Source organism: Lepidochelys kempii, chromosome 3, assembly GCF_965140265.1.
Source record: "Lepidochelys kempii isolate rLepKem1 chromosome 3, rLepKem1.hap2, whole genome shotgun sequence".
NCBI lineage: Eukaryota > Metazoa > Chordata > Testudines > Cheloniidae > Lepidochelys > Lepidochelys kempii.
In genome coordinates, this window is record NC_133258.1 from 142,822,750 (window position 1) to 142,834,397 (window position 11,648).

The following is an 11,648-nucleotide window of genomic DNA, read 5'->3' on the forward strand; positions in this document are numbered from 1 at the left end:
AAGAGTTTGCTCTCATTTATTGCGTATCTTTCTTGTATAGGAACTACTGAAATTTGTTCAGTTTGATATTAGCTCATACACAGGTCATTCTAGTCAATTACAGTAGCCCAGTTACCCACAACAGATAAGCATCATATAGATTTGTCAGGGCAGCCTGTTTGTGGTGTAATGGAGGCTGGCAGTTAAGCTGGGGAGAAATCTTTGGGCCATCAATGCTGCCTCAGGTTCCAAGAAAACCATAGGTACATACCTAAGATGGAGGCACAAAGAAGCTGTCTGGGGAAGCAGCAGGTCAAAACAATGGTACACTTCCTCTGCTTGTACATCAGCACAAAGGCAGTGCATAACCCAGTTAAATAAATCCTGGTTGCATACAGACAGATGGTCCATTACAAGAAAAGTTTATTTATGTAAAACTAGAAAATGCCCAGACTTCATTTTCTTTACTGTGACTTTAATAGTTACTGGCAGGCTCCCATCAATTATACAAAGTGTCTAATCTTTAGCTTTACTTCCAGACAAGTTCACCAAATCCAGCAACAGGTGCTGAAAGAGATTTTGTGTGTTGTAGATTCACTTTCTGATCAGAACGTGCAAGTCTCTGATGAGGCAGCAGGGCAAAAAAATTAAAGCGATCCCCCATTTTCTTAGGATTCATTAACATATCATAGCTTTGAAGCAAGTGTTTGTGCATTGCTGTGTCACTTGAATTCTGCAATAGCACCTGAAAGAAACAATTCATGTTCATTATGCCTTTACTCCTGTTCCTCCTCTCCCACAAAATAAGCCTTATACACAGATTCTGTTCTACACAAGGAAGATCAGGAGAACTGGTGATCGAAATGGGGCCTTATACTGAAGGGAATAGAAATGTTACCTAAAATTACTTTTAAAATATAAAAACGCCATTAATTATGATCTGCAAACATTTAATTTTAATAAAACCTGCAACCAACTGACAGTATAGAGAAACAAGAGGGTTTTTACATAAAACCTACTTTTAATGAATGCTTAGTGTAGCAGCAGCACAGAATCATAGAACTGGAAGGGACCTCGATATGTCATCTAGTCCAGTCCCCTGCAGTCAAGGCAGGACTAAGTATTATCTAGACCATCCCAGACAGGGGTTTGTCCAACCTGCTCTTAAAAATCCCCAATGATGGAGATTCCACAACCTCCCTAGGCAATTTATTCCAGTGCTTAACCACTTTGGCAGTTAAGACGTTTTTCCTAATGTCCAACCTAAATGGCCCTCATTGCAATTTAAGTCCATTGATTCTTGTCCTATCCTCAGAGGTTAAGAACAACAATTTTTCTCCCTCCTCCTTGTAACCACCTTTTATGTACTTGAAAAGGTATGTCCCCTCTGTCTTCTTCTCCAGACTAAACAAACTCAAATTTTTCTTCCCTCGGATGTCATGTTTTCTAGACTTTTAATTATTTTTGTTGCTCTTCTTTAGACTCTCCAATTTGTCCATCTTTCCTGAAATGTGGTACCTAGAGCTGGACACAATCCTCCAGTTGAGGCCGAATCAGCACAGAGTAGAGCGGAAGAATTACTTCTCATGTTTTGCTTACAATACTCCTGCTCATACATCCCAGAATGTTTGCTTTTTTTGCAATAGTGTTACAATGACTCTTAGCTTGTGATCCACTATGACCCCCAGATCCCTTTCTGCAGTACTCCTTCCTAGACAGTCATTTCCCATTTTGTATGTGTGCAACTGATCGTTCCTTCTGAAGTGGAGTACTTTGCATTTGTCCTTAGTGAATTTCATCCTATTTACTTCAGACAGTTTTTCCAGTTTGTCCAGATCATTTTGAATTATAATCCTATACGCCAAGGCACTTGCAACCCCTCCCAGCTTGGTATTGTCCACAAACTTTATAAGTGTGCTCTCTCTGCCCTTATGAGGTGTATGTGCATTAGTCAGAGTGTCTACGTGCAATCACTGGACCCTACCTGCAGCCGGACATCAATACCCATATTCTTTAAGAATTCCTGTTGCTTTAGAGGTCCCAAGGTGGCTACTCTTCCCTGTGTCATGGTTTGGAGATAGCTGAAGTCAACATCTGCTGTCAGGTCTGCTGTACCTGGAGCTATTAATACATCATGAAGTTTGTGACTGCGGAAACTCTGAAAAATTAAATTACAAGGTAACTTAAGCCAGTGCACACCTAGGCGGCAGTCTGCCTTTAGGCCAAGGAATAAGACGTGACAGGCAAATTGTGTTTTTCAAGTTTACTTTCTCCAATTACAGAAACAAAAACTCACAGATAGAATCAAAGGCCCACCTCACTCATCCCTTCCCTTTTGACAAAGCTCCCCATATTTATTTAGAGCCCAATTCTGCAACTTCTACTTATGTAAACAGTCCTTCACCCAAAAGTAGTTTCAGTGACTGCGGCATAGTAAGGAGGTTAATAGCTTTTCATCATGGGTTTTCCTTGGCCAAATCTCTTTCAGAACTTTGGCTACTTTCTATAGTCATTGATCTGCTGACGCAGTAAGGAGTGAAAGATAATTGACCATTTTAACTATCCAACTTACCCTGAAAGTGTCAGTCTTATTTCCATTGTGACCATAATCAGCAATCAGTGCAGCTCCCCCATCCTCTTGAATACGACACGCAAGTCTCTGAATGAGGATGCCAGCATCAGGACATACTTCCACGTGATCTCTTGCTTCTTTACCCTAATGCAGGATGTAAGGATTAAATGCGTAAATCAGCACACACAAAGTAACTAAAAGAAAATATTTTTTGCTCCAAATCAGCTAGTTTGTCTTGTACCTGTTTTCAGATTGTTTTATTGTACATGGAGCATACCCCATATTCAGCTGTTCTAGGTTACCCTAGCAGTTTCTTGAGGTGGTAATTCATTCAGTTAATAATTTATATGAGAAATGTATTGGGGTGAGGGAGAAGTAGTGGAAAAAACCCATTGTACAACTCAACTTTCCCCCCTACCCGCCCCAGAGTGGTATGAGGAAAATTCTCTAATGAAAATGAATACTAGCATCAGGTTGTCATTACTATGCCATTATAATTGGAGGTTGAAAATACTACTTCAGCTACCTCTCGGTGATAAAAGGACCTCCTCAGATGAAATGTCTCCCCTTATGGTCTTAACCCAAAAATATTTTTGTAAGTAGTTTTAAGTTTGAAATTTTGCTTCACTCAGAAAACGTAGCTTTGTTTTTAAAAGCTGAAACTGGTTTAGAAAAATGCAGTTATAGTCATTTAAATATTGTAATGGGCATATCCAGGCCCATGTCAGCAGAACAGTCAAGCATGCTATTGCACATCTGAATTTAATGATTCAAGACTGTCAAATAACAGGATCAAATGGAATTTAATCAAAGATTATTAATCAGATTACTACAACACTATGCAGTACATAATACAGAAAGAGATACATTATCACCCTGGGCGTAAAGTAAAGAGCTGGCTTCTGCCTCTCTCTCCCTTCTAAAACTGGTGAGATGCCAGTAGTTTTGCATTCTCCAACCTATTTTTCAAGCCCTCTGTTGTTCATAGGATGAGACACAAACCCCTTTTCTGTATGGAAAAATACTTTCCCATGATTGATTTTGCCATATGTTTTAAGGTTTTCATTATGTCATTACTTACAGAATTTCCTTTATTGTATCTGTGTTACATGATTGATAAGCAAAAAAGGAATTCTTATCTGGTTATTATTTCTAGCAGCTGGGACAACCAGCCATTGCCAAAAACATCTTTTAATTGACCCCCATTTCATCATTTCAGAAAGCATGTACAGTAACAGTTGCTCCTGATCAATCAAGCAGTCCTGCTTATATTCTGTAGATGCTTTTGGTAATTTGAGGGGCTCTCTTTCCTCGACATCTATTTTCCCACAGACTTGGAGGTGCCAGGATGGATTACAGTCTAGTGCTCAATCATACGAAATTATTCAATATAGGTCACTCAGATTATGGACCAAACACTCTAGATTTACTATCCAAATACACACACAGACTGTGAAGACTGAGAGAATAGTTAACATGTAAATGAAATTAATATTCAAAGAAGAAGGATTTACAGGATTAATATGTACGGACAGGTACCAACAATATGCTCAAGAGCTTTGCTGAATCAGAGCCAGTGACAGGGAGGGATGGTTTTGGGGGTAACATGCTAGCCTGGGCCTCAGGAAGTCTGGTTTCAAGTGCCAGCTCTGCCAAAGATTTCCTGTTTAGCATTTTGTGTCCCTTTGCCTCAGTTCCCCATCTGTAAACTGATACTTTGTCTATTTAGGCACCAGCTCCACAAGAATGGTGCATGTGTTTAACTTTATGCCCTATGCGTAGTCCCATTCAACCCCACTCAGAGTGCATAAGGTTAAGCAAGACATTTCAGGATCAGGACCTTAGAGCATAAGCTCTCTAGGGCAGGAATTGTCTTTTAGTAGGTGTACATACAGCACTTCAAAAAGGGGGCCAAGAGCTATTGTAATGCAAACCAAACAACATAATGCATTAGAGTTACTACTAACTTCACAAAGACGTACTAGCTTGAATGTTCACAAGAGCAAACAGTCTTTTGCAAGCCAGCATTACATATGGAAAAGAAGAGGTAAGTTGACAGTAAGGTTTTGTAACTATTAAATGCTCCTGCTTATTACTCATGAGGAACAAAGCTCAACATTTTTCCTGAAACAATAAAACTTAAAACTGTGCAGTGACTTATGAGGCTAACAAACTCACCTGATGATATAGTATGAAGTAGTAGATCCTCAAATGAAGATGTTCTGGGAATCTCAGAAATAACTGAAGAGCCAGTAATAACCAGATGCTTGAAAGAGTAGGGCACAGCTAATTTGAGGTCATTCAAGTACACATAATCTTACCTGTATGAAGTATTCTGTAGCAGGGGTAGCAGATGGTGCCAGAACAAAACACAGTTGGTCAGGAGCTTTGGGATTTATATCAATCAACACTTCGCGCCATCCTTGTTCTGTTCTCTATTTAATAAACCAAAAATATTTATTTGATGTTCCATACTGTAGTCCATCAGAACTCATTAGCCTATGTATCTATTAGATTTAACTAAAGATTTATCAAAACACAGAGATGCTTTTACATTTTTATAACAATATCAAATGTATATTGGACCAATATCTACCCAGAATCCCCAGCCAACTGTCTTTAGGGAAAGCCTGGTAAATTGGTCTGGTAGAATGCTCTGAAGGTCACTAAATGCAGGCTTAAGTACATCCACTGAGGAGTAAGTTTAAGAGTTGGCACTTCATTGCCAAATTAATATGAACAGCCATCTCCAGAATTTTATTCAAGTTAAATAAGCAAACTATTCCCATAAGAATCTGGAAATATTTAAATTTCTCCTAAAACCTTAGAAGTCTTTTTTTATTTTTTCAATAAAACATACATACAACATAGTATCTTTTCAATCCTAACTTTTTTTTCAGTTAAAGTACAACAGTAGGTCTTCCAAATTCAGTTACAATTTAATATATATTTCTGTAAGTGGTGAGGTTAGTAAACAAGCCCCAGTCTCGCTTGGTAATGAGTTTTATTCTTCCACATACCACACATCCCTTAAACAGAAAGTCACACACAATGGGCTTCTAGATGTACCTGAAATTTATGTATTGGCAAGGCATCAAAAAATTCATGTGCTAAATAAAAGCTAGTACCTGTTTAAAAAAAAAAAAAGTATAAAATGGTCATCAGTGTTTCAACATAAAAAGTCATTAACAATCGTACTTGGTACTTCTAACACCACTTTCCACTTGGGAATCAAAATGTACTTTATAAACAGTAATGAATTAAGCTAGTCAACATCACTATGAAAGATGCAATTATTATTATAACCCATTTCATTTAACTAAGGCAGAGATTCATTAAGGAACAAATTTTCAAAAGTGGCCACTATCTTTGGATACCTCCGTTTTTGGGTTGCCGGTTTGAGCCTGATTTTCAGAAGTGCTAGGCACCCACAAAGTGCAGATGAAGCCAATGGGGCCTGCATGCATTCACCACATCTGAAGAACAGGCACAAAGTGTGTCAAGATGGACACCCAGACATGGAGGACGTCAATCAGTGGCCACTTAAAATCTGGGCCCAAATCTTATTCAGGCTCACAAAAGAAGTAGGGGTTATTTCATACAGAATTACTTTTCTATCCACAACCACACTGCAGAGAAGTTCTCAGTTATAAAAAGGTTACAAATGAGTGAATAAAGCCATCATTACAGTAAAATCATAACTACCTTGTGGTACATCTTGCAGCTCTCGGTACCAGAAGATTGGAATTCCAGCCTTGCTAATGCCTTTCATGTAGACAGGGGATGTAACATCAAGCTCTGATTGTATCTTCCCTCCTGTCAGTGTCAATGCTTGGATCTCACTTAGTTTGGGGCTCACCTCTACCAGATGAATAGAAATGTCACATTTATTGAGTAAAGAGCCCAGCTGGTTAAAGACCTGTAAATAGAGAAAGAGGAATTCTGTTAGAGGCAGTTGTGTGCTGCAATACTGTAAACTTAGGATACGAGTTGATTTTAACTGCTTGTATTGTTGGAGACTGAAAAATGTGAAGGGAGCATATCGGGAGTTAAATCCTGGACTCACTGACTTCAATGGGACCAGAATTTCATCCTTGGTCTCTGGGGAGGAGGGTACTCAGCTCATCTAAGGCCTCATCTTGTCACCCTCATTTATGTGACTATTACCATTGGTTCAGGTCACTAGTCATCAGCAACAACAGGCAGGGGGACTGTAATCTGAGCCCCACCGCCCAGAGTTGAAGCCCTCTAGCTTTGGCCCTGGGTAGCGGGGCTCGAGTTTTGGCTTTGGCCCCAGGAAGTCTAAGCTAGCCTTGGCGACCCCATTAAAATGGGGTCCTGACCCACAGTTTGAGAACTGCTAAACTCGAGGATGGAAATGCAGACCCACAACCTCAAGAAGAAGTGGGAATGAATGAAAGTGTACTGAGAGTAACAGGAGTCTGGCATAAAGAAGCAACTTCTCTGACACCTACAGCAAATTTTGCTTTTGGAGTACAATGGTTCACCAGCAATCTCTGATTTTTCCAAAGTAGGACACATGAGAACAATGTATATTATACACTCCACAGTCGTTATTACATTTGCCTTTTTTTGTGAATGAAGGAGGGGGAGCTGCCACTATTTCCCCTGGAGTACTGAATTCCAGTAACATTCCTTTTGGTTGGTAATTTAATTAGTACTTATTAGTGAATAATTGAGAAACAGGCATTGCATCTGAAGAGGTCTGATATTCCAAGAAATGATGAGCCTCCGCCATTCCCACTGGAGTAAACGAGAGTTCAGGATGCTGAGCACCTCTGAGGTTCAAGCCTGTAATACTGTCATGTTTCTGTAGCTCACATTAGGGCCTCTTAATTACAATCAGCAACATCCATATAAACTGCTTATGACCCTGAGTAACTCTTTTCTATAAGTGTATTCTAATGGGATAGTCTTACCCTTTTCCTCAATGTAGTTGTGTATTACAATGGATTAGTGATGGATCTGCACAATTGTGCTTCTAGTATCCAGTGTTCTCATCTCACTTCTGAGCCCCCCCAGTTTCCTCACTAAAATAACAGGAATACAGAGAGATATGCTTAGGTAAAATCCTATGTTGCAGTCTAGTAACCAAAATGCATTCAGGAGATAAGGAAGTTTTAACATGTATTATGGAATTTCATTTTGAATTTCAGGTTTCAATATGTTAGCTGTGTGAGCCAAAGAGAACTCCAAACTAGTAAACTCAGACATACAGAGAATATTATATTTTTTTTACGTACCCGCAAAATATCATCTGTAAGAGTGCCCCTACCTGGGCCTAGTTCCACCAATTGGAGAGTTTTAGGTTTGCCAGTGGCCATCCATTCACTAACATACCATATTCCTATTAACTGTTGAGAAGAAAATACACAAAACTTACTAGAATTTATAGCATTAGTGATACATACATCTGCATTTCACTTACAGAAACCAGAACATTTACATTATTTTACCAGTCTTACAGCATAGGTCTGTGCTGAACAGTGGCTATGTAAAAACATCATTCTTTTACTAAGCAGCCAAAACGATCCCTGAACCTCTAGAGGGAGAAGATCTGATTACCGTCAGCCCTGAAGAACTAAAACAGCTCTGGGAGATTGACCTGGATTCTTTTCTGGCTTGTGCATCAAAAGAATTGTTAACTATCAAATGCAAGTCACTCGTGGATACCAATTTAGTTACACATAGGCAACCATCACTGATACAATGCCTTTTCATAAGTGCAACTGAAAGCAGAATTTGGCCTGTATGTTCTTTATTACCGGTAATGATGCATCAGTCAGAAAGCATGGGATCTAAAAGTCAAGTTGTGTTCTGAGTTCAAGCCTGGAAGTTACAACAGTTTTTTACTTATGAACCAAACAAATCTGGTATGAAAATAATTTATACACAATACATGTGAAGGCCCCAAATGCTTTTTTCTTTAAACAAAGTCACTTTTCAGATGTGTGTTTAGTTTTGCTTCTCAGCAAATGTTATCAGCACTGGTAACGTATATGACCACATGTTCATAAATTGTATTTGTAACAGTATGTTTTAAGGATGAAAGAAACATTTTAAAAATTAATTTTATATATTACCTCCCCAAAGATTTGACTTATTTCAGGTGAAGTAACAAAATCCCCTTTCTCTCCCAGCATGTCATGGTGCATATAGTAACCCTAAAGTAAAGTAAAGAGAGAAATGAATAATATCACATTTATTTTCCGATTACTGATACGTAAGCCTTCATATTCCCCTGAACTTTCAAAATTAAATCACTTTCCAGTCTACTGAACAAATGTAGTCCTTTTAATCCTGAAAAAAATGAAACAAATCCAAAATACCCCAAAAAAACTCCTCCTATGGAAAATGGTGAGGGTTTGACTGATGCAACAACAGATTTTACATCAAGGAAAAAATAAGAAATGAACTTGGGTTTGTAGAAGAAAATTAGTAAATGTTAAAACAATTAAAACATTGATTTTTATTACTGAGCTTATTTCCCCTTTTTATGAGTCCCTAGAAATCTGAAACTGACAGTGTTCTGTATGACAGCTTAACTTTCTACGATCATTTGATTAGCATGGGTTAAAATTACAAAGCTGTGAGTTCCATTTGAGAGAGTCTGATTGGTACAGCACTCAGAATTAATTCTTTTGCAGACTTTACAACCAACTAAAATAAGTCATTTTTCACATCACAACAGAATTGAGCATTGCCATAATAATTAAAATTAACAAGGTGGAGGAGGAGATGGTGCCAAGCTAACTAGAACAGAGACACATCCACTAAGATATTAAATAGCTAAGAGGCTAGTCAGGAGAAACCTGATTGCAGGTGCTTCTTCCAGAGATAATGCAGCTGCGGATGGCAGAGCAATGCAAGTGAGAGGTGTGCATCTCATATTACAAAGGAAAATTTTGCCCGGACTGAGGAATATCTCACTAACAAACCCTCCTCCCATCTCTCACCTGCCTCCCCCAACTGAATGATCACAGCGTTTTCCAAGGAGGGAATTTTTTTGTAGTTTTCCTAACATCTGACACTCATGAATATTTCTGTAGGAGACCCAAATGGGTGAAACTTTAAGTTTTGTGGTGCAGTTTCCCCAAGGGCTGTGGTGGAATTCCAGCAGATATTATCCTATTATTCCTCTAAAGGAAGGCATGCACACCAAGTGACACTGGCAGCACCTTCTGGAGCCCAGAGAGTTGGGAGGAGGACCAGACAACCTGATTACACAGGCACATTTAGGGGTCTACATTGCAAACCACCCTTCCGCTTCCCATCTCCACCCCAACTAATGCTTCCCCAAACCAGTTACAGGAAGGCGACTGTGTGCCACTGTTAGCCATGTCGGTTACTAATTAACAACGTGATATGTGGGCACAAACAATGCGATACGTGTGCAAAGCCAAACATTAACAAGTCACCAGCTTGGTTACAAACTGTATTAGGAGCTGGTCTAGCTTGTCTATTAAAAGAACCAAAAACATGCTTTGAAAGAGGGGAGTTTATCAGATGGTAAGGGTTATCCTAGCAATGTGTTGGGATGCTGCCATCTGGTTCACCCGAACTGCATTCAGAAGCGCCATGCTGCGCACGTACCCTCACAGGATTCGTTAGGACTTCCCGCATATATTCAGCGACTGTAATAGGGCCAGTTGACTTTATTTTGAACATGAGGTGCTTCAGCAGCGGAGTAACCGGACTGCTGTCTTCTGCTTTGCTTCCGGCACCGAAGCACTGGCGTCTCCACGCAGCCGGGACCACTGGAGAAGCGTTAGGGGAAGAAAACACACAGACACCCTCACTACGGGAAGGACTGTCATGGTGGGACTAGCTGACTTAGCGCCTGCAGCTGACTTTGCCAGTCGGGTAAGGGGGACCCCGGCCAGCGGCAAGGAGGGGCGCGGCGCGGCTCGCCTCGCTGGGCTCAGGTGGGGCTAAAGCCTTGGCCCGGGCCAGACGCCCAGGGAGGCAGCGGTGCAGACACGGCCCCCGCGGTGTCCGGGCCGCTCAGAGCGCGGGGGCCCTGCTGAGCTCGGGAAGCGGGCTCTTTTTCCCCCAACGCCCCCCAGGGGCGCGGGCGCGGAGAAGCAGCGGGGGATGGTGGGGTTCAGAGCGCCGTCGAGACGCGGCCGCAGCGCTAGGCCCGGCTGTTACCATGGTGACGGAGAAGTCGGTGTTGCCAGGAGACACCGAGGGCAACCGCGAGCAGAGAGCGCCCTACAGGCAGCCGGGTCATGTTTGCAACGTCCGCGCCCCTTGACCTTCCACCTTTGACCTGACGCTGCCAGTTCCTGGCTGCTGTGTATGCTCTCTCCGCCCCGAATACAGGCAGGGGCCTGATCCCTAGGCCGGGCCAGAGCACAAGCGATGCTTGCAGCTGTGAGGGTTTCCCTGACTTGGGCGCGGGCGCCCCTTTCTCCCTTCTCAGACCCTGGAATCTCTTTTACTCTCTAGCTATCTTGCCGGACCTGCCACCTCCCCAAGGGCTCTGTCCGGAAGTCGATGGAGCACATGCGCGGGGTGGCAGCCGCCGGCAGAGCAGTGATGGCGGCGTCAGCGGTGGTGGGTTTGAGGGAGCTGGAGGAGACTGACGAGGAGGATGGCGCCGAAGCCGGGTTCACGCTGCAGGAGGTGCTGCGCCTGGGGGGCACCAAGGTGAGAAAAGGCTTCGGGGAGGGATGGCAGCGCGCTGCTGGCACGCGCGTGAGCACGTGGGGCCCTGAGAGTGCGCAGACCTCCCCCCCCCCCGCCGGAGAGGGGGGCGCGCGCGGGCCTGTGCCCCCGCGCGGAGGGTGGCCGGGCGGCGCGAGGGGTGACGCGGCCTGGAGGGGGCGTAGCCGGCATGGAGCTCGCAGGACGGTGACGCTCCCCGACGCACCGATCCGGGGGCGGGGCGGGGCGGGGGGGGGGAAGAGAAGCGGTTTGTTTATAAGCCGCTATGGGGCCGTAGCGGTGCCCAGCCAGAGCCGCTCTTCCCTTAGCCGCGTGGCAGCCCAGCCCGTGGTCCCCTGGCGCGCGCTTGTCCTGTGGGATCGCTATGCTACTCCCTGAATCCCCAGACTGGCCCGTGGAGGAAAAC

At 42.7% G+C, this 11,648-nt stretch overlaps 2 protein-coding genes across 3 annotated transcripts in view; one reads left to right on the forward strand and one right to left on the reverse strand.

Annotated features, from left to right (window-relative positions):
- On the reverse strand, positions 1-11,012 carry NDUFAF7 (NADH:ubiquinone oxidoreductase complex assembly factor 7). Its single transcript, XM_073338350.1, has 10 exons — positions 10,724-11,012; positions 10,166-10,329; positions 8,656-8,736; positions 7,816-7,926; positions 6,257-6,470; positions 5,621-5,679; positions 4,873-4,986; positions 2,552-2,695; positions 1,964-2,137; positions 1-724 (listed from the first exon to the last, which is right to left on the reverse strand). The coding sequence occupies exons 1-10, from the start codon at positions 10,803-10,805 to the stop codon at positions 509-511; spliced, it is 1,359 nt and encodes a 452-aa protein (XP_073194451.1). The 5' UTR covers positions 10,806-11,012; the 3' UTR covers positions 1-508.
- Positions 10,046-11,648, forward strand: part of CEBPZ (CCAAT enhancer binding protein zeta) — a 26,322-nt gene continuing 24,719 nt past the window's right edge. The window contains exons 1-2 of one of the 2 annotated variants that reach the window (XM_073338349.1): positions 10,046-10,435; positions 11,024-11,224. In XM_073338349.1, the coding sequence (XP_073194450.1) occupies positions 10,388-10,435; positions 11,024-11,224 (249 nt within the window). In that variant the 5' untranslated portion in view covers positions 10,046-10,387. The remainder of the gene's footprint in view (positions 10,436-11,023; positions 11,225-11,648) is intronic. The other variant, XM_073338348.1, reaches the window with a different exon arrangement.